Genomic DNA, 23,910 nt, shown 5'->3' on the forward strand with positions numbered 1-23,910 from the left:
CACTTGCTAATAATCCTTTATCATCAGCTGCAGATGTTCTATCAGTCTGTGGCGGTGTGCTTGGAATAACTGAGCAACAAGTGTGCTTTTCTAGTCTGCTGGAGAGGCAGCATCAGAAAAAATTCTGGGATCAATAAAGTTATTCTTATTGTTTGTATTATTATTCTTAATAAGAGACATTTGATTAGCTGGCTGTTACTTATCCTATTATTTCCTCTGTAAGCAGGGGTTTAGTTATTTTTCCACACACTGCTTCTTTATTTTTGATTAGTTTTGTCAGAAAAAAAGTAATATTTTGTGTGTTAAGATTATATAATATGAGAGTGTATTTAAATCATTTTAAAAACTAGTAAGGGCCAGCACAGTGAGAAAGTAGCACTATTGCCAGGTCTTGGGTTCAAATCCACCATCTCCTTGGGACCTTTATGTATTGCATATTCTCCCCATCTGAGTGGCTTTTCTCTTGGTTCTCCAGCTTCCTCCCACAGCCCAAAGGCAGTTTGTGGGGCTAGGTTAATTGAAGCCTCTAAATTGGTCGTAGTAAGGAATGGTTGTCTGTCTCTCTGTGTTAGTCCTGCGACCAGGAAGTATCCCACCTTTTGCTCTACGGCATCTAGGATTGGCTCAGGCATTCAACAATAAGTTGATCAGTATCTATCAAAAGTGGTCAGAGAAAGGAACAGTGGTGAACCAGTTCAGGGTCATGGGTGGCTAGGGCTCACTGATGCACATTGGAAATGTAAGCTGCCCCATGTGGTCTGATCCAACAGAAGAGTTATTGTAGCTCAAATCACTTAAAATTTAATGTCAGGTCTGATAGAAATGTGTAAAAATACACAGTGCATCATAGTTTGTTGGCTGCATAACCACAGACCCATGCCGGCCCGTCCACCGCCAACAATGGGCATGCAAGCAACAGAACTTCGAGCAGGGAGCAACAAAAACACGTAATCTTGTCTGATCAGCCACATTTTCTCTTCCCCGTGTGTGCCACCTACCTAATCATTGCTGCAAAGCATCTACATGCTTTCATGGAAATGGTGTTCCCTGACAGCTGTGGCTTCCTTCAGCAAGATAACGCGCCCTGGCATAAAGCAAATGCAAAAATGGTCCAGGATTGGTTTGAGAACAACTTTGAGGACTGAGGTGTTGACCTCCAAATTCTCCAGATTTCAATCCAAATGAGGATCTGTGGGATGTGCTAGGCAAAATAAGTTAAATTCATGAAGCCCTCACCTCACAACTTACAGGACGTAAGGATCTCTTGTAAACATCTTGGTGCCAGACATCACATCATACCTTAAGGACTGTTTCGTCAAGTCAAATCAAAAGTAGGCATACTACATGTATGCCTACTGGAGTCAAAGACACCAAACTAGAAAACAAGTTTTTATCATTACTGTAATGCAGGTATGTTCCTGTGACAATTGTGGATTTTCCTATATTCATTTAGGTTCAGCTCAATTCAATTTATATAACGCCAAATCTCAACAACAGTTGCCTCAAGTCACTTTCTGAAGTAAGGCTAAAAACCCTAAAATAATATAAAAATATTTCAAGATATTAATTTAATTTTCAGACAAAAAGTCTCAAAGATCAGACAGAAACTGGGTAAACTCCAGGTCTAAACGATAATAAACTACAAAACTTGTGTGTGTACCTGTTAGGGCGCTGAAGGATAAAGTAAGACATTCAAGAAAATTATAGCAAAGTCTTTCATTGATTAGCTACCATGAAAGATTGTTGCTACTCTAGCAAACTCATGTTTTCAGGATTCTGACAGTTATGAATGAGGGATGTTGATGAATTTAAACCAACATATTTAAAAAAAATTTAATTCACCTACAGCAAACATATTCATCCTCACATTGAAATCTGCTGCAGGTTTCAGTGTGATTAAGTTAAAAGCAAAGCTTTACATCAAAAGAAATATGACTGAACTGAATTTAATATCACTTTGCACAGAAAAGCACAGTCAACATAAACATAATGGCACAATGCTTTGGAGACGATTGATAAGCATGGTAGATGGAAGATGAAGATACAAGTTATTTAAACAAGATGAAAACTGTAAGCTCTCACTCTGTGCATCTAATACATGTATTTCAAAAACATTGCGTAATTCATTCATTCATTTTCACAGCATCTAATGTTTATGGTGTTTACAGTTTCACAGCAAGATTTGTCTAGATTTATAAATTAGAAGCAGACCATGACTGCATTCTCATACAATCAATACAAAACTACAACGCCACTGGAGCAACACTCACCACGACAGTATCAATTCCAGATTAATTTCTGTGTGTGTTTGATTTGTTCTCCTTTACTCAAACTGTGGCATGAAGCACTTTTTCTTTCCCAAAACTGCAGATATGCAAAATGTAAACATTTAGGCAACAACAACAATAAAAACACAAACTCCAGATCTCTAAATATAATTATCTATGGAGCTGATTGGAGCTGGTAAGGTTTTTGAGTTTATGTGGTGGAGCACATATGGCTATTCAGTTCACAGTGACCGAGCAACAACACAAAGAAACATTTAGGCAATTAATGGCATTAGAGCAGATTTCTTTTACTGCTCACTCACAATTATCATGTGGCTCAACTGGAATTCAGCAGAGAATATCAGAACTGACAGGTCTGCCACCATCTAGACATATTCATGCCTGTCACATTGTTCACTGTGAACCTGTTTCATTTGTGAACTAAATGGGTGCCCTATGTGGTGCTCTGTGCTGAATGCCAATTGGGCACATGATGATGTATTTGTTTTGTTTTTTTGTAAATTCTGAGATTTCAGAGGTTCAGCCAGAGCCGTTTTTATACTTTCAGCCAATTATCAGTGCAGTTTGGTAGTCATTTATAACTTGTATTTTTCATTTAGTCACCTTTGTTCTATGTCTTTGGTTTGCAGGGCTGACAGAATGTGATATAAACAAAATTTAACAGGATGGAGTTAAATAAGTTCTCACAGTTCCATGACTGCTCCTCCCAGCAACACAACATTTGTCTTTCACTATCATCCGATTCTTGATTCTATTGTTCCATCAGTTTTAATGTGACAACGCAAATTAAACCAACTAAATCAAATGTAGTCTTAACAGGAACTTGGGTATTGACTGACAGAACTTTACTACTTGTAAGTAACAGGCTTTAAGACGCTGAGGATAACAGACCAGCATGTGAACACAGTGGGGAACTGAAACAGCTTCAAATGTTTCTTTTTGAAACCTGTGGAAACCAAAGCACAGATAAAAGGAGAGTAAAGTGAGATTTATAAGGTGGACACAATATGATTTCCCAACTCATAAAATTAAAATACAGCCACATTTGACTTCACAAGGCTTGATCCAAGAAATTCAGTGGTAACTCAGTCTTTAAAGCCCAACATATGATTGGAAAGTTCTATGAATATGTAAGTTCACTTTCAGATTTGAGCCACTGGTTGAGCCACCTTTAGATACATACATGACAAACTGTCCTCAGTCAGAAGCAACATCTTCTTTTGACTGCTTCTTCATTCATAGGGGGTTTGCACAACAGACAGCTCCACATATTTGATTTCACAAATTTATACACTGGATGCAACCCTAACAAGATTTGATCCTTCACCAGGTCTTTAAGCAGGGAAAATGTATAAATCACTACATGATGGACAACTGCCCTTAAGAAAACTTCCCAAATTGTTCTTAGGGCTTCCATAGACTTAGAGAATATACTGAATCAGAAAAGGCAGAAACACTGTGGGTGCTCAGCTGCTTGTCCACAGGTGAATGAATGTGACATCCATGAGAAAGCATTATTATAAGTGATTATTGTATAATCCCATAAACCTGGCTACTTCTTTAAGCTTTCAGCCACAGTTCTGTCAGGAACTTCTCAGTTAAAATAGGATTGTTATTCCATTTGGAGTCATTTTCAATTTCTGGCCTTATTCGTGGATGACCTCCCTGCCTTTCCCACAACAAATAGCTTAAAAGGTTTTCAGCACAAACAGATCAGGCATCAGTGCCAACACACAAGCACTGATTATTTCACATAAGAATAAGATGAAAAAAAGGAGTTGGAGATGGGTTGCAACGAGCAGCAAATGTATGTAGGCCCAAGCAGCTTAAATAGAATAACCTGTGTGAGATTTATCTATATTTATATTCCAGAAGTGCTAGCTGAGCTCTCCACTGTTTGTAAAAGGCAATATTAACTAGCTACGCTTCATCTGATCATAAAACTATTTTTATTTTATGATTTCACTTCAATTTCAGTTTCCCCTGCATTCTTTTGTTTTTTTTTTCTGAGAATAGGCATTAATTAGCTGTCCATTTGAACACTAAATGAGGTACTTTACAATGTATAAAAACATGTATGATATGATTATAGTAGACGACATGACAAATATTCAAACTGCCCAGCCCTACTACACAGGAAGACACGGTTGAACTGGGAATGCAACTCTTATTTGAGGAATCTGTCATCAGAGGGAGACACAGCTCTTTTGGCTATGTTCTCAGCTAAAGAAACAGGCAGACATACGGTTACCTCTCACTTTTGTTTTCCGTGAGTATACCCATGTACCTCTTCACATCTTCCATGACTGAAAAGATACATCACAGTATTTCCAAGGTTACAGTCTGCTAAGATGAGGTAAGGGCAAACTTGCTTCTGCAAGGACAGGCACATAGTAAGTGGAAAGCCTCAAATTGAGCAGAGAAGAGGGCTTGAAAGTGTCACTCAGGTGCTGGAAGTCCACATGTGCATCTGTTTTGCAAACTGCAGCACAAAGACAATGTCAGGCCTCTGGTCCGGGTCTGGGTTGATGCACATGCTGACCAGGTCACGCAGCTGCAAAAAGCATGAGGCTGTTATTTCAGCTTTTAAAAAACAAAAACAAACAAACTACGCTGTGCATAAATTTGTGTAAGCAAAAGGACACATGCTTCAGGGCTATTTTACAGAACAAAAATCACCACATTCAGAGAAGGAGCTAAAGTAAGTAGTAGTAAAGTAGGACTTGAGAGTTCACTTTACCCACTAGTGATGGGATTTCCGGCTCTTTTTAGAGAACCGGCTCTTTCGGTTCGGCTCACTAAAAAGAGCCGGCTCTTTCGACTCCGAACCGGCTCTTCAGGTTGTTTTGTTGCTTCAATTAATTTATTATTAACAATAATATAAAATTATGCACAAAAGGAATTACTAATGTAAAAAAAAAAGTGGTTTTATTTATATATGTTTATATAGAAATATATGCGGTGGCCCCTAGAGACAAAACACGTACAAACTCCAAAACACATTTCTAGCATGAACTGAACTTCCAAAACAGAGATACCCAGATCACTTAAATTACACAATTGAAAGCATATGTGTATTGTTTGTGTATTTATACACAAGCATTCATATATATAGTCAAATAATTTTTAAAAAAAAAATGTTCATTTACCTGTTATTACCACACACCAAATCCGGTCGTTGGTACTTGCTGGCTTGTGTAGCCACTAGGTAACAAAAGCTCAACACTGCCCCTAGCATCCTGGAGCACTTCTGTTGTCTTTTATACGAGTCTTGGAGTTTGTACGTGCGTCGGAGTTTGTACGTGTTTTGGAGTTTGTACGTGTTTTGGAGTTTGTACATGATTTGAAGTTTGTATGTGCTTTGTCTGTAGGGGCCACCGTAAATATACTTTTATTTATTCACTCCACATAAAATGTAATAAATAAATCATAATACAAAAATCAACTATTCACATTTCAACTTTTAACTATTTAAATTTTTAGCTTTTTCCTTTTACAAATTTAAAGTGAAACAACACAAAACACTGCAAACCACAACACAATTAAATATAAATTATAATATGAAAACAAAAAGAACATGTATATTCTCTGTCATATGGGCTTGCATGACTAACTTTCTGAATCCTTTATCATCTGCAACTGAAAATAGCTGTGGATGATTTCTAATGTGAGGTTGTTGTCCCTGGCTCTTTCTCTGTCTCTCCCTCCCGCTCTGTTCCTGTGCTACTGAATGTAACTACCGCCCCTCCCCCCTCTGCCGAGCATAAAGCACAAGGCTCGCATGTGGAGTGAAGCGGAAAAAAAGTGCCAGAGAGAGAGAGGGTGAGAGAAAGAAAAAAAACCCACGGCTCGCGATAAGGAGCCGGCTCTCGTCGTTCACGTCAAAGAACCGGCTCTAAGAGCCATTTCGTTCGCGACCGACCCATCACTATTACCCATAGGCCATGTTCTCAGAATTGTTCAGTCATGCTAAACATAATTTTATAGGCACAGTCGAGATGCAGCAGCGCACGCTATTCTCCAAGCTCATCATCTTGTGACGCCCTAGACTGCTTTCTGTGTCGATTATACATGCTCTCCCTGTGCCTGCCTCTCACAGTCCAAAGTTATGCACCTTAGGTTAACTGGTATACTAAATTAACCAAAGTTATGAGGTTGTGTTTAAAGTTTAAAGAATATTACACTGTATGAATGTATTAAATGTGGCTTGTAGCAAAAGCACTTTCTGTGGTCAGTAAGACCACAGACACAGAAACAAATGCAAGGGCAAATATAGTACTTTCTTTATATTGCAAAATACCACACATTATGCTGTCTAAACCTTTTAACTTACAATGACTGGAATGAGCCACTGTTTCAACAGCATTGCGCTTGTGTGTTACTGATCGGGGAAGTTCAAATCTATGATTATCTGTCCAAGTTTACCAATATCAGTGCGAGTGGAGAAGGTAGGCTCCCTCTCCATATATTCACTTATCTTGTGTGAACAACTAACATGTTGAAACAAACTGTATTAGCTTTCATGGAATAGCTTTTCAAGCGCTCAATATAAGGACCTATGTATTTTTCATATGGCCCCTGCAAGGCTCTGTACACCTTTTTTGCCAAACAGAAAAATAAAACTAGCAACATAATAAACCAAAAAGTTAATGAAACTCAAATTCAAATCAAAACCAAACGTGGCTTTGTATTACTTTACCTTATCAGAGTAATGGTCCGGGGGGAGAGGGGGGTAATTACACTGCTCTATCTTCTGACAGAGGGACAGAAGGTTCATCTTGTCCCCATAAAATGGACTCTGCAGTGCAGCCATCTGGAGCAAAGAGGAAGGGGGTTCATGGGATAAGGAAAGAAGAAAAATGAATTAGCTTGGTTGGCACTACCTACAAGTGAAATATTATTCCTGACCAGAGTTCAAGTAACATTGTGGTGTTCAGAGAGTTCTCTATTCTCGTGCCAGGGTGCTCGGCGGAAGTGTAAATAAAAAAAAAAAAAACGTTTCAACTTCAAACCCAGAGGTGGGATCTTATAAATAAGCTTAAACGTTTTCTTTTATTTACACTTCCGCCGAGCACCCTGGCACGAGAATAGAGACCTCTCTGAACACCACAACGTTACTTGAACTCTGGTCAGGAATAATATTTCACTTGTAGTATAGCACCAGCACTAATCAGCCAACGGGCACCACAAGCTTGGTTTTCTTTTTTCCAGAGTAAGAAAGTCATTTTCTGTTGAATCATTCACTATAAACACAATGAAAAGGTCAAAGTGTCTTTGGACCTACCTCATACAGAAGGCAGCCCAGGGACCAGATATCTGACTTAAAATTGTAGCCAGTCTCATGGATTCTCTCGGGTGACATGTAGTAAGGTGTTCCCACTGACACACAGAAAACAACAGACTTGTCATTTTGTGCACAAATGAAAAAGATGAAAACACTATTTATGCAGTAGTTTAAGTGTTACACCTTATAGTAGGAAAACACATACGACAGTGAATTGTTTATTTATTTATTTTTTTTTATTGCCACACCCCCAAGATATCTTTGTTTAGATTTTTGTTTTATACAGTTTCCATTTCGTCACTAAAATATTTAATTCTGTGTTCTATATGATCTGCATGCCTGAATCAAGAGCTGATCTGACAGAAAATTATGCACAACATAGAAATTGTGCATAAACGTGTGTTGTGTGTGTGCGTCACCTAAAGAATGTGCTACAGTGGTCTTGGAACTGAAGAAGCGTCCTAGTCCAAGGTCTCCCAGCTTTACCTCCCCGGTGGCTGTTATAAACACGTTGGCTGGCTTGATATCTGGTTTAAACACATGCACACATTGACATTCATTGCAAATATACTGCAATTCTGTTCTAAACCCAAGAATATAGTGACATTATATACACTCTACACACAGTAGTTGATTTCCTGCAACTATGAGAGGTGTGCTTATGGCTAATTCAATTTTAAGAAAGAACCATGCCGTTTTCTGTTTACAGACAAGTTACAGCTCCAACATTTACCGCGTCCAGTGAAAACTGCTGTAATTACGTCACAAACCAATTCAACTTTGCTTGGTTTTGGGGGGATATTAGAAATGTTTGGTCTGTGCTGTTATTTTTCTATTTAACAATACTTTCCATTAAAATAGAAAAACAAAATCACAATTTCTTTTGAAAATCAGATTTAAAAAGATTTAGGTAGGCCAAAAAACATAATCTGATTTTCAGTGAAACTGACACCTTACTGTGATTTTCTTTTTTAATTTTAATGGAAAGCATCATTATCAATATAAAAATCACAACTTCTCTGACAATCAGATTCTGCTTTTTGGCCTAAATCTTTTCCAACCTGGCAAGTACCACAGTATTAAAATACAAACTCCATACCAAAATTGTTTTGGGCATGTTGAATAAAGTGCAAATAACAACAGGATCCAACATTTTGCAAATTGTTTTTTCCTTTGGAAAGAGATTCTTTTTATTTTAACACCACGTAACATGTTATTATTCCCAATTGCTGGATACACCTGTACATATCAGTTCCTTGTATTTTAATTTTGACTGACAAAAGAAAGAAGTTTAGGAAGATATGCATGCACAACAACTGAGGTGAGAGAATGGTTTGAGCAGATTAACTACATCAGCATAATGATGGCAATGGAGATGAGGTGTGCATGGTAAAAATGCAAAGTGGAAAGTGCAAAGTTTACCACGGTGCATTACTCTGCGTGAATGCATGTGCTCCAGAGCGCTGCAGAGTTGCACAAAATATTTCCAAATTGTTCTCTCTGGGATAAGTCGTCTCTTCTTCTTGAAGTACTGAACAGAAAGAAGGAAGAAGTGTAACTAATCTAATTCTACATGTTAGAACAATGACACAATATTATTGCTCTAACTATCCCTCAATCATATAAACACACTTTCAGCTCTTTATTCCTAGCACTTTAAGTGTTTTGTCTAGCTTTTACACACACACAAACATAGGTGAAGCGGCCTCCTTTTCCTTGGATTGGCCTGTCTGATTTATTGTCAAAGCAGTGTTGCTGCCTCTTTCTGTTAATACTGTTTATATGGTTATTGGTTTATTGGTTATAATAAAGACTTATTTTGTGTTAAACACCTCTGCCTGGTGTCCTTTTCATTCCAGTCCGGATCAAATTGTTACTGTCCTCCACCCTGTTTGCCTAGCTTTCATGTGGGGACGTAAAATGAAGATAGCTGAGACTTTATTTATAAATACTTTACAAGGCAAAAATAGTCCTCACTTTAAATGAGGCCACACAAATATTCATTAAACCTTTATTAACACCTTCACAAACAATGAGCTCATGTCTTTATCATTATATATTTGAAATTAATGTGCACTTAAATATTTAAATCACTTCTTTAGACTTTTATTATATATGAGCTTATTAATTAACAATACATTTTTATATGTGAATTGATAAATTACATACTAAGTAATAACTGTATCCAAAATGCAAGCATAAATTCAAATAATCACAGGAATACTCAGGGCCATTTATATACAAAAAGTTAACCAAGGAAGTGGAAAAATATTGGCAACTCCTAGCACTATCCCTCAGCCTATTAGTAAACACACCTATGACATCAATTTCAAAATCCTATGTTGCATCGTTCTCGAGTTGTTGAATTCACAAGAAAACATTTCCTCTGATCTTTGACTGAGATTTAAACGAGTCATAGGGTTTTCTGACCTTTATCATCTGGGACAGATCTCCAGCATCCGCAAGCTCCAGAACAATGTTGAGCTCATTTTCTTCAATAAAAGAATCAAGGTACTTGATTACATTGGGGTGATTCAGCTGCTGCAGTGGACAAACAAAAGAAAAATGGTAGCGTCAACGGAGCTGTCACAAGCAAGGTGTATAGCAGAGCCGTCCATGCAAATGTTTCAAACACATTTTATAAAATACTGGCGGCATCAAATGCCATTAATTTCAAGATCCTGTGCTGCCTCACACGATTTCCTGAAAACTCAGTGACCTTCGCCAAGGTCATTGTCACTGAGTTTTAAACACATCTGAGATTTTTAGTAGATACACCTATGGTGAACTTGAAACTCTTACATTGCCTCACTCTCAAGTTATAGCATTCACAAACTTGGGTCCATGCCATCTACCTGTCTGGCAGGGTGACCACCAGTGTTGGTCAAGTTACTTGAAAAAAGTAATTAGTCGCTATTTACTGATTACTTATTTTCAAAAGTAATTAGTTACTTTACTACTTGGTTACTTTTTAAAAACATGATACATAACAAAGCAATAGACCTTTCAGCCCAATTGTATTTTTTCTGCATAATCAATCATATAAAATTGAATCAAATGAAAAAGTCTCTTTTTAAAACTTGTTAATCCTTTAACTCTATGCACATTGCATCAAGCAAAAATTTAATTATATGCAACATTCTCTGACTGGAAGAAATTTGTTTAACATTTAAACCTATTTTCCGCTTATTCCAGCATATAAAATTAAATCTTTTTTTTTATGTTTACACTCACTCTTTCAAATAGATGCAAGTAAAACACAGCAAAAAATAAATGAATTCAAAGATTCAGCGACACTGAGTCCTGTCGCTCTTAAATCTATTTTCACCTGTTTAGCAGGAGGTGGTTTGCGGTCATGTCAGTGGGGGGGATCAGGGGGTTTCTCTGAATTTCACATTCCCGTGGCAGCATGCTAGGTGCTTGTTCAGATTTGAAATTTAATTTTTTTCGCTGTAGAAAGAAGTTTTCTTCCTACGCAGAGTGTACAGTGGACGCTAATGTTTTTGTCACTTTTTATGGAATCAAACTCAAAGTAATGTCAGTACTTCCAAGCTTTAAACGCTGCATGGTCGTACTCTCTCCCACACTCCATATTATCCATTGTTGATCTAAACGTGTGTTGCTACCATGGACGTCGCACGTTCGTACGTCATTGTCATTAGACACTCTCACAAACAAAATCACGGTTTAGTAACACAGTAACGCAGGATGCTTATGGAAAAGTAACAATAATCTAATTACAATCCCTTACTTTACTCGTTACTTGAAAAAGTAATCAGATTACAGTAATGTGTTACTTGTAACTTACTTGTAATGCATTACTGCCCATCTTTGGTGACCACAAGTCTTTAATGGCTGGGAGTAAAAAGCATTCTGATGTAGCCTCAGATTTGAGACTGGTTCTTATATGCCACTTTTCTACTCTGCCTGAGCACTTAAAGCAGTTTATACAACTTGCCTCATTCACACCGATTCATACAAGCACTGTTTTTTATCCTTAAGTACTTTCTATCTAACACAGCGGTCCCCAACCTTTTTTGCGCCACGGACCGGTTTATGCCCGACAATATTTTCATGGACCGGCATTTAAGGTGTCGCGGATAAATACAACAAAATAAAACTAGTACTGGTACCAAAAAAAATAAAATTTATTCATAACACATGTGAAAAGACCAAGGAAAACCGAGTAAACGATAAAAACGATAACAAAATAACGCTGAAAACCGATAAAAACCCTGAAAACCAGACATTTCACACCTGAGCCTCAAAACTCTCGCGGCCCGGTACCAAACGACTCACGGACTGGTACCGGTCCGAGGCCCGGGGGTTGGGGGCTGCTGATCTAACATTCATACTCCGATGGCGACATCGGAGAGCCACTTGGGGTTAGAATCTTGCCCAAGGATATTAGGCACACAGACTTGAGCAGCCAAGGATTGAACCACCAACCTTCCAATTAGTGATGACCTGGTCTTTCTCCTGAGTAACCGCCACCCAATTTCGCACTCATTCACTTATTATCAACCAGAGTATAATTTGCTTTGACAGACTTTACCTTCAGTAAATCGATCTCTTTGATGCAGTCCTGACGAGCCTTAGCATCCATCATCTCGAAGATCTGCAAAGATACATTGTGAGCAAATGTGGAAAGAAAGAACTTCATTTTAACTGAAAGAGACCTCCTGCAAATCTTCAACAAGCAGTTTAGTGGTGAGGGAAGAAAAGATGATTTGGAAAAATTAATTACTCAAGTCAGCTAAAAGCAGTCAATAGAAGAGAAACAATCTAAATAAACCATCAGTAATTATTAAGGCTGTATTATATTGAGACTGTGACACTATTGACACGATAATCAGCTTCTGTTTGAGTAAAGTTCTGATAGCTCCTCCACATTGTGTTGGCTCATGACGCTTAAGAAAACAACAATGGAGGAATCACTGTCTTACATTTAGTTATAGTTCTTTCAGATAGATATCTAGTGTACTGAAACTCACCCCTAGTGCTGTGTAGTCCATTATTGTAAAATTAAATGTTTTAAGAAATAACCACGTCAGGAAATACAGTCCCAATTCCCCAAAATTTGGAAAAGATATGTAAATGTAAATAAAACATAATGAAATGATTCGCAAATGTCATAAACCCATGTTTTATTCACAACAGAACACATAAAACAATACCAAATGTTTAAAGTGATAAAATGAACAATTTTACAAAAAATATTGGCTAATTTTTTAATTTGATGGCAGCAACAGGTCTAAAAAAAGTTGGGGCAAGGTCATGTTTACCACTGTGTACCATCCCGCATTTTTTAACAACAGTGAATAAAAATGTAGGAACTGAAGAGACCAGTTGATGGAGAGGAATGTTGTGCCATTCTTGTCTAGTACGGGATTCTAGCTGCTTAAAGGTCCCAAGTATTCTTTGTCACATTTTTTTTGTTTCCTAATAAGTCAAATGCTTTCAACTGGTAAAAGGTCTGGACTGCAGGCACATCAGTTCAGCACTTAACATCTTCTCTACAAAGTCATGCTGTTTAAATAGATGTAGTATGCGGTTTAGCATTATCTTGCTGAAATATGCAAGACCTTCCCTTAAGATGATGTCTGGATGGGAGCGCATGTCAGTATAAGACCTGTATATATCTTTCAGCACCATTGAGTTGCTGCTGTTTCAATTAGCATATATCCACAGTAACAAGATTACATGCATTAGTCATTACAACTGATTACATGATCAAATCTTAGTTTGACTTTATTAATAGATCATAAAACCATCTCCATCTTCTTTGTCAGACTATCTTTATTAAATTATAAGTATTTCTGAGATCTTCCGTAGATGTGCATGTCTACCTCTTTCTCACGGTAGAATAATGTGTCAATTAATAAACAGTTATGAGTGGGTGAATGTCAAAGGCACAGCTTTCCTCATTTACCATTGTTATTAACAAGTAAAAGATGGTTTGTTTTCCACAAAAACTTCTTACTCATGTTTCAGAATGAGAACACAGAAGATGAAGTCTTTCTGTGCAGTGAAATATTAAAATACTTAACTCTAATCAGGTCTAGGGAGTGTTGAGATTGAATAAACACTATAATGGAGAACATTTGGGTAGCGTGGGAGCAGACAGAAAGATCTCATGAAAGATCTCATATGGATTACTATAACTATACTCTAATTGGTTTATTAAACAGAAGGAAGATCAAGAGCTCAGGTATCTTAGGCTCCTGAGGGAAATAAACATCAGTCAGTGGAAGATGAAATACAGTGTTAATGTAATTCAAGCAATGTGTTCCTTGTTTTGTCTGAATTTTACTTAACATGACAACTAGTAGCTATCAACAGCTGTTAAGGTGGAATGCTTTCTTGCACCCTACTCTGATGCAATTAAGACGAAAGAGTTGAAGATATGAATCAATAAACACTTTGGGAAAGATTTATCAACTTTTCTTTTTAGGCTAGTCTTATTGCTTTTCTATTTGCAGGAACTTTTGTGAGTATAAAATTTTGGAAGGATAGTATTTGAATAAATTACAATTTCATTAAATCCCAAGAAAAAGTATGTCTTAGTTTGTGTTTGGTGCAACTGTGATAGCTGCCACTAGTCGCCTCACTCAATCCTCACCCTGCAGGTTTAAAGCTAAGCCCAACATACTTCTACTCCTGAGGAATACTGGTATTATACTGGTAACACAGCAGAACTGAATTCAGCTTCATGCATCTTGGTTTTACAGGCAGCCAATTTAATTTTTACCGTGAGTTAAGCAGTTTGCAGTGTTTTAGGTGTATAGTCATAAGTCCTTTCATATAGTCACATATTTTCCTTTCTATATATCAGAAGAGAGGTTCATACAAGAGAGGGAATGAGACTCACTGTGGTTTAGCTTTCACAAGGAGGATGTCAAAATAAATGCAGTAATTTGCAAAATATGCCATAAAACTGAGGCTTTAAGTAATCAAGTTAAACACATTAACTTGCAAAACACCAATTTCCACTGTAATAAACATAAACAGGAAATGACATTGCACTGCAGTGAGATCTAACACCACATGTATGGCGACTAAGTACAAAGAGCTGTACCTGGACCTTCTTGAGTGCCACCAGCTGTCCATCAAGCAGATATGTTGCTTTATAGACCTCACTGAACTGACCCCGACCGATCTTCTTCTCAATGTGGAAGTTTGCCATTGTGCAGCAGTAATTATAGCTTGGAACATTTTTCTGAACAAGAAAACACCATCAGCAGTAAAACAAAGCAGTATATTATAACTCAATAGATGTCATTTTTTTCTTTCAGCTTAGTGATTTTAACATATCTTTCAATACTATGTGTTGTTTCAAAGTCTAAGGCTAATACAGACAGAACATTTTGAATATGTTGATGGTAGTTATCATCAACTACCACGTGCTAATAAAAGAAAAACATTACACTCTGTTAGTCACAGTGTCTAAAATTATCTTGTACAGTGCTTTAACTTACAATGTCATATAGACACTATACATTTTGGAACATGTAATGCTCTTCTTTTGGCAAAAAAAAAAAAAAAAGAAAAAGAAAAAAGGCCAATACTATTTTTTGGGTCAATACTACTACCTACCTGATTTTCCTGGCTTGGTATCTTGTAGAGATTATTGTGTTTGTCTAAGGTGGGCTGGTTGTTGTTCTGCACCTCCATGTTTGCATCACACCTACCCACCTCTGCAACAAAGAATAGTTGAAATGACTTATTTAAAATCATGGTACATTTGCTTAAAATATTTTTAAAAAACCCAAAAAACTCCAGTCATAATACGCAGAAACTGGGATAATGCGTAAGCATGAAAAACTAGTTAATGCATTTATTACTTCTAGGTTGAACTACCTCCTTCAGTTAATTCAAAATGCTGCAGCAAGAGTTATGACAGGGACTAGAAAGAGAGAGCATTTTTCTCCTATATCTGCTTCTGGCTTAGCTTCCTGTTAAATCCAGAATTTAAATCCAAATTTAAGATACTCCCACCACAAGGTCTTGAATAATCAGGCCATGTTATCTTAATGACCTCATAGTAGCATATCACCCCATTAGAGCACTTCGCTGTCAGACTGCTGACTTACTTGTGGTATTTAAAAGTAGAATGGAGGCAGAGCCTTTAGCTCCCAGGCCCTCTTTCTGTGGAACCAGATTCTACTTGGATTTAAGACACAGACACCCTCACTACTTTTAAGATTAGGTTTAAAATTTTGCTTTTTAATAAAGCATATAGTTATGGCTGGATCAGGAGAGCCTGAATCCTCCCTTAGTTACACTGCAATAGGTCTAGGCTATTCCCATGATGCACTGAGTGTTTCTTCTTCACTCAATGTGTTTATACCCCTCCCTGCATTTAACCATTAATCTTTGTTATTAATCTTAATCACTATTAATCTCTGACTCTTTTCCACAGTGTTTTTTTTTTTTCTTCTCCCCTCACTCTGAACCGGTCACGGCAGATGGCTGCACCTCCTTGAGGCCGGTTCTGCCACAGGTTTCTACCAGCTACAAGATGGTTTTTTCTTTCTCCATTTCACCAAAGTGCTTCTTCATAGGGGATCATCTGGTTGTTGGGTTTTCTCTGTATTATTGTAGGGTCTTTATCTTAATATAAAGTGTCAGGCAACTGTTGTTGTGATTTGGTTGTATGAAACTGAATTGAATGTACATACATATGAAATAAGATGTCTGTTCATGCAGCTAAAATGTACACGCATTTCTTGGTCTTTACTTATATGAATTATTGTATTACTACATGGTCACAGGATGGTCTTTATTAGGGGTGGGTTTTGATTATCGATTTAGGGATTAAAATCGATTCTAGCTTGGATAACGTGATATCGATTCATTAAAATCCTGAATCGATTTTTAAATATAAATTTATTTTGCCCGAAACGCCAGAATCTCAGGTTAAACCTCACAAAATTTCAACAACCACCAAACAGCTAAAACAGTAAATGAGAGCAGGTACACAGATTCTGCACAAAGATGTAAACACAAAGCACGGACCCGCCGACGGATCGGAATCAGTGAGATGGCGCCTTTCTCACCCGACGGCACGGGCATGGACACGGTCGGGGCTGAAAGCCGACAGCTCGCTGATTCTAATGTTTCGGCGGGTCCATGCTTTGTGTTTACGTCCTTTTTGCGCTAGATTCTGAAGCTGCAGGTTTTATCTCTCTCCAAACAATATTGATTGAACCAGCAGCAAAAGATGATCAAAACTACGCTACACATAAACAGCGTCATGAATTCCTTACTTTTGCTGTTTCGCTTCCAGCACGATAAAAATCACACTTCATGCACAGCTCTCTCTCTCTCTCTCTCTCTGTGTACTTCAAGAACAGCTTCCAATCTAAAAATCTCTGTTTTCTGCATTATTCGCTTGTTTATTACGCACAAGTCTACCGTTGTTTACAGCGCTGTCGGCCGCTGTTTTTTTTTTCCCTTTTCCTTTCTTCCGAAAAGAAAGCCTCATTTCTGCTGTTCAATACTGAACAAATTTAAACTTTTTAAAATTGTGCAAAATGCTTAACTGTGTCCCTAATACAACCTCTGTAACTTTGCTCTGCTTCACTTCAGTAGCATCAGGTAATGTTCATATGTTGATTAATGGTTTTCTTTTGTTTTTGATCTACCGCAGAATATTTTTAAGGTCAAATTCTGCAATAGAATCCCAGACCAGGAAAGTCGCCTTCATGTTTTTCTGTGTTTTATCCTCAGTTACTCTGACACAAACGCATCTGCTGTGATGTTTACACCTTTGATAAAGTCTGGCAAGTGTCAGCTTTCTTTTTATAAAAGATATGGATATGTACTGATACGTGATCAGAATTATAATATTTCTGACTGTCTGAGGCAAAATTTCCCAATTCAAATTGAATCGAATCAAATCGTGGATCAAATCGATTCGGGAGATCAGTGACGATACCCAGCCCTAGTCTTTACGCTTTATAACCATTACAGTTTGTATATACCTGTGATTTGGCACATATAGATAAAAATAAAATTAGTTAAAATCAAGATGACCTGTTAGTTTAAGACATGTAGTTCTTGAACTTCCTTCTCTAGGTGTTCTTTCATATACAGTGGTATGGAAAAGTCTGGGCACCCTTGATAATTTTCATGATTTTCCTTCATAAATCATTGGTTGTTTGGATCAGCAATTTCATTTAAATATATCATATAGTAGATGAACACAATGATATTTGAGAAGTGAAATGAAGCTTATAGGATTTACAGAAAGTGTGCAATAGTTACTTAAACTAAATTAGGTAGGTGCATACATTTGGGCACCCCAACAGAAAAATTATATCAATATTTAGTAGATCCTCCTTTTGCAGAAATAATGCCTCCAAACACTTCCTATAGCTTCCAATGAGAGTCTGGATTCTGGTTGAAGGTATTTTGGACCTTTCGTCTTTACAAAAACATCAGTTCAGTCAGGTTTGATGGTTTCCAAGCATGGACAGCCCGCTTTAAGTCACACCATAGCTTTTCAATCATATTCAGGTCTGGGAACTGAGATGGCCATTCCAGAACATTGTACTTGATCCTCTGCCTGATTTTGAACAGTGTTAAGGGTCGTTGTCTTGTTGAAATATCCAGCCCTGGTGCAACTTCAACTTTGTCACTGATTCTTGAACATTGTTCTCTCTTTATGCACTGAAGCTGGCATGTTCCCTGAGTTTTTCCAGCAAGATGGTGCACCACCACATTATGGGTGCCAGGTCCGAGCATTCCTAGATGAACAGTTTCCTGGAAAGTGGATTGGTCATCGTGGGCCAGTTGAATGGCCCCCATGTCTCCCGATCTGACCCCCTTAGACTTTTATCTTTGGGGTCATCTGAAGGCAATTGTCTATGGTGTGAAGATACGAGATGTGCAGCACCTGAAACTACGGATACTGGATGCCTGTGCTGGCATTTCTCCTGCGGTGTTGCTATCAGTGTGTGAAGCGTGGGAGAAGAGGGTTGCATTGACAATCCAACACAATGGGCAGCACATTGAACACATTTTATATGTGGTCAGAAACTTGTAAATAACTCATGAAAGAATAAAGTTACGTTGAAAACGAGCACACCATTGTTTTTCTTGTGACATTACCAATAAGTTTGATGTGTCACATGGCCCTCTTCCTATTGAAAAAACAAAAGTTGTATCCAAGATGGCCGACTTCTAAATGATCACCATGGTCACCACCCATCTTGAGGAGTTTGCCCTCTCACATATACTAATGTGCCACAAACAGGACTTTAATATCACCAACCATTCCCATGTTATTACGGTGTATCCATATAAATGGCCCACCCTGTACTTGTCACGTGCAGACTCCTACATCATTATGATGAAAGCATTGGGGTTCAATTTGCCCAAAGACACTTCAACATGCTGAATGGAGGAGTGAGGGATTGATTGATTGGTGGATGACCCGACTCAACCCCTGAGTCACAGCTAAGTTGAACGTTACGTTCAACTTAGCAGTGTACAGGTCACATCCATAGGGCAAGACTGCACAGTTGGGTATGTTTAACTACCCAACTGAACATCATATAAGAGCATTTTTATAGTTTATTACAAGAATCAGATTTACTTTCTATGGATAGTTATCCAAATCATAACAACTCTTGAATAGGGTAATTTTTTAATGACTCATTCACCTGGATACTGTACTTAATTGCAATGTAGAGTCATTAACTCTTCATTAACCTTTCTCCAGTTACAAAAGGACTCTGTTGCCAGGTTTCGGCAACAGGTTTGGGTCCTGTGGTGACTACAATAATTCAAGCCTTTGTTCTAGTTTTACTGGAAAAAAAACCAAAGCTATTTTCAGACCACCAGATCACTAAAAGTGACTCAAAATAGCTGGTACTGCATCTCTGTGTGTGCCAAGTTATTATGACTAGATGAGTTATTTTAACAATTTTGTACCTTCTCTTGCAACTTAAGAGTCCAATAAAAACAAACCAAAAGCAAACGTTTTGGATCAATTGAAGTTTTTTTAAGGAATTTTCAAAACAATCTGATAATAATTAATTATAATAGTCCAGCCTAGAAAGTAATAAATGCATTGCCAAATGCAAATATGACATGCTTAGAGCAGATACCAACTGATCGCTGTAACAAGGTCCATGCTAATCATGCACTAATCAGGACATCTGATTACCAGAAGTTAAGAAAAAGAGTGAATAGCAGAATAAGCTGTTTGGCATTGGTAGAGTTTGGCATTTTCATGGGCACAACTATGCTACTCAACCCACAAATGCATTTTTGCTAAGTTGTATGCACATATGTTTTTGACTTTTTGCAAAAGTGTCAAGGAATACCCGCACCTGTGAAATTAAAATGCATTGTTTCTGATTATCTTTTTTCTCACATGCAGCTTTTGACATAAACATAACTCTTCATGTAGTGAAGAAGAGCATGCAGAGGGTTGATGAGACATGCTAAGGTAAGATGGTGGCATCTCCTCTGGGGACCCCTAACGGGAGCAGCCAAAAGAACAACAATCTGACATAGCTCCCACGCCCTCATATGCCAGCAGAAAATCGTTGTTGATTGAAGTTGCTCAATGTCATTGGCAATCTCTGGATGCCACATGACTATTAGTCGCTTCCTGTGTAGACAGTCTTACTACTCAACCTTTCCTTTCATATTCAAAGATGTCGAGTGCTCTATGAAACTATTGCCCAATGGCTTTTGGCTACTGTTGGTAAAAGAACAAAAACTTAATTGGGTAATTTCAACAGGTCACATGATAGAGTGAGGCAACATCTCACAGTGGTTTCACCTAAAACTTCTAGTTGTAATGACCCATACCTTTTTTTCCACACCTTGGCTCATGTGATGAGCATATGATAAGGAGTGGGTCAACAAACATCTTAAAGGACAAACCCCAATACCTGGTACTCTCCAACATTTGGTTTTAGAACTGCAAAAGCTCTTGGATGAGAGTTGAAACCTCTTCAAGAAACTTAAACAAGTGCAATGGTTTTCTTATACTGTTTCTACATATAATGTTCACTTCTACACAGAAACCACACACCCAGACAGGAGGGGTGGGGGTACAGCTTGTTACTCATGTTTGATACATAAATATTGTCATTGTTATATGGATGTGTTTTGTTTGGGGGTTTTTTGTGTGTATTTTTAAACTAATGCCAGAGATGCTATCACATAATACACCCAATGCCGCATCTCTGTTCTACCCAATTACCTCACGTTGTAATTGACTAACTTAATGTATAATCCAAATTGGTCTAAGTCAAAAGTACAAAAATTATATTCACAGGAAGACAAACCAGGAGCTGCAGAAGTTACGAGTTTTGCAGTGGTTTCCTGTTGTGAAAGAAGAGCCTGCAGAGACGAGAATTACCCCAATAACACTCACCATTACTTAATTTAGCTTGAGTGACAGGTCGCCGATAATTACTTTAAAGTGGCAATGGAAACATGGAAATTAAATGGATGTGAATTTCAGTCCAAGTGTTCTGCTGCGTGCTCTTTTCCGGGCCTGGTGCAGCACGATTGTTTAAAATAGAAAAAATATATATAATAATATGTTTAAACTATAGACCAGGAATCTATAAGGTCTCGTTTCTGTCCGGGTAAGCAGCACGCTAACGTTGCTGCTAACTAGTTAACTGCTACGAAGGTTGTGCAGCTCTCCAAAATGAGGCTGTATCCTGTTCCATGACGCGTGTTATGATTCAGCCACACACGAACTTACTGAAGCGAGCTGCCGCACAATTCTGCGAGCTGCCACCGTCTCCTTACTACTGACTGTGTCTTACCTGGAGAGGAGTCAGTAATGTCCTGCGGCGTGAAGGCCTTCCACATTTTACAACTTCTGTTAGTTCGTGTTGTTGTGCAACTCCTCACACCAACAATGTGAGTCAGACCCCCGCCCCCGAGTCTCTCTCTCCCGCCCCCGAGTCTCTCTCAATCGCCCCCCGCCCCCCGCTCGCTGTCCAGCAGCTTGTTCAATAGAGCTCGCTGATAACTGAATAACAGAAAGATACGACAAAGTTTTCAGTCTCTGGTTGCTAAAGTGGACGCGAAATTGTGAGAAGTGTTTGAGCAAAGTGGGTCAGTAGTCTCCGCGCCCTGCTTCTAAGTCTCCTGCATACGGGATGGGGCTTTTTTTAAGAGTCTGGTCTGAAAATAGATTTGTATAAATTAACATGTTGAAACGAAAGAAAAAAACGTGGTGACAGATGAGGCTGAAACGGAGATGAAATTTCTATTAAACGTTAATCATTCGGGGGAAAAAAACAACTACAAAACAACAAAGCAAGGAAGAACATAATTTAATCTGTTCGGATCTGTAATACAAAATTACTAAAGCAAACTTTTGTATCAAAATGTAAAAAAAAAAGAACAAAGAACAATGAGAGACCTGAACACACACAGGTGCATACATTTTACAATTGTTTATTTATCAAGCATATTTAATTAAACTGAATTAATATACATTTATCCTTGTGCTGTTTTAAGCTATGTTGTGTTAATTATTTGTATATGTATTTTTGATGCTTTGGCAATAGTATTTTGCCATGGTTATTTGGGTCAGTGTTGTTTTTTGTTTGTTTGTTGGGATTTTATATATTTTTTGCCTCTGTACACCACCACAGTGGATTCAGCATCAATCAAACGTCAATATGCGATTGAAGTGCAGCCTTTAATTACAGGGTTTTAACAAAAGAATTCAAGGAGGTGTTGTTGCAAATCTTATGGTCCAGGCTTGCAGGCTGATACAGAACTAAGAATAGGGACAGAGCCAGACTAGTTCAAGCTTCAACTTTTTTGTCTCTGCAGTGTGAACCACACCCAAAACATAATTAAACTAAAACAACCTGACCAACATTTATAACAAAAGTGCTGTAAACTGAGAAAATAAATATATATTTAAAGTATATATATATATGTGTGTGTGTGTGTGTGTGTGTGTGTGTGTGTGTGTGTGTGTGTGTATACGCACGAGTGCCCGATGCCATCTAGTAGGCTCTGTGCTTATTGTCCAGCTCCATGGAGCCCACTTGCCATAGAATTGGCAGGCCAACCACTGGCACCCTTTGCTTTTCACAGATGAGAGCAGATTCACCAAGAGCACATGTGACAGAAGTGAAAGGGTCTGGAGAAGCTGTGGAGAATGTCATGCTGCCTGTAAAAGCTTTGGTGTTTGGTGGTGTGTCAGTGATAGTCTGGTGAGGCATATCCATGGAGGGACGCACAGACCTCTACAGGTTAGGCTACGGCACCCTGACTGCCATTCAACATTGGGATGAAATCCTTGGAGCCATTGTCACAGCCAAAGCTTGTGCACTAGGTTCCTCCTGCCCCCAAACTCGCCTGAGCTATTTCTAATAGAAAGCCTCTTGGACATTATATTTTGGTTCAGTTTGTGGGGCAGTGATGACCTGGTCCAGATCTGGGAGGACATCCCCCATGATACTGTCTGTTATCATAGTAGGAGGATGCCCCAATGTTGTCAGTCATGCATACAAGCATGTAGAGGCTATATAAACTGCTGAATACCACTTTGAATTGCAGCAATGAAATTTCAGCAAAAACAGATTAGTCTGTTGCATCAGTTTTTTCCTCTTTGATTTTTGGACTGTCTTTGAATTTAGCCCTGTGTAGGTTGATAATTTTCATTTCCATCAAACAATGTGGCATCCTAACAGATTATCCAGTCCACATCAGCATAGACATCCAGTGTAATTTTTTTTTCCTATTGAGGTCTGATGTGTTTTCAGAAGGTTCATTTAAATATTTTTGAACAGTTTAGAGAATAGTAGAACAAAGATGTAAACTTTGTGGGAATTTTTGTTTTATCATTTTTCTATTTTGCTCTAGTGTTTTGGAAAAAACAGCTTCACTGTAAGAAAAAACACAGGACACACAAATCTGCTGTTTTTTGGAGCATCCGCCCCAATGTTTCCTCTTGTTAATCCACGTAGCTGTCATTTTCATTTATTTTCTTTTTACATTACATTACATTTAAAAACAAAATGTTTGTGACATAAATAATATAATTTATATTTTAGATTATTTCAAAATTAATATTGGTAGAAAATATTACTACTTTATATTAAACTATAAATTATCTCCAAAACTGTTTTTAATTATTAGCTATAAAACCTCAAAATGATGTAATAAACTGCACTGAAGCTACCGTTACAGTAAATGCTGAGTAACAGAAACTTTATCGGCTACAGCACCACGCGACCCAATCGTCTTGTACGTATTGTGGAAGCTGTAGTTTCTAATACTAGGTAGCTGTATGTTATTGACATTCACGTCTTCTATTTAGAAGACTACAAATCC

General features: G+C 37.9%; 1 protein-coding gene across 2 annotated transcripts; it reads right to left on the minus strand.

The window, feature by feature from the left end:
• Window positions 1–1,930: 1,930 nt before the first annotated feature.
• On the minus strand, window positions 1,931–21,486 carry nek6 (NIMA-related kinase 6). Of its 2 annotated transcripts, none has more exons than XM_040048679.1 (10): window positions 21,375–21,486; window positions 15,169–15,269; window positions 14,651–14,791; window positions 12,128–12,190; window positions 10,003–10,113; window positions 8,995–9,103; window positions 7,992–8,099; window positions 7,573–7,667; window positions 6,988–7,101; window positions 1,931–4,842 (listed from the first exon to the last, which is right to left on the minus strand). In XM_040048679.1, the coding sequence occupies exons 1-10, from the start codon at window positions 21,418–21,420 to the stop codon at window positions 4,732–4,734; spliced, it is 999 nt and encodes a 332-aa protein (XP_039904613.1). In that variant the 5' UTR covers window positions 21,421–21,486; the 3' UTR covers window positions 1,931–4,731. The 2 variants fall into 2 exon arrangements, with proteins under 2 accessions (XP_039904613.1, XP_039904615.1); XM_040048681.1 differs by lacking the exon at window positions 21,375–21,486 and adding an exon at window positions 20,972–21,355.
• Window positions 21,487–23,910: the final 2,424 nt, after the last annotated feature.

Source organism: Simochromis diagramma, unplaced genomic scaffold (genome assembly GCF_900408965.1).
Source record: "Simochromis diagramma unplaced genomic scaffold, fSimDia1.1 OVJJ01000683.1, whole genome shotgun sequence".
NCBI classification, from domain to species: domain Eukaryota; kingdom Metazoa; phylum Chordata; class Actinopteri; order Cichliformes; family Cichlidae; genus Simochromis; species Simochromis diagramma.

Excerpts from the sequence above, each read along its gene's own strand:
- nek6 (XM_040048679.1), bottom strand. The coding sequence starts at position 21,420 with ATGTGGAAGGCCTTCACGCCGCAGGACATTACTGACTCCTCTCCAG. Across the intron at positions 14,792-15,168 it reads TACCAAGCCAGGAAAATCAG|AAAAATGTTCCAAGCTATAA; the intron begins GTAGGTAGTAGT and ends TTTCTTGTTCAG. Across the intron at positions 7,668-7,991 it reads CACTGTAGCACATTCTTTAG|TGGGAACACCTTACTACATG; the intron begins GTGACGCACACA and ends TCTGTGTGTCAG.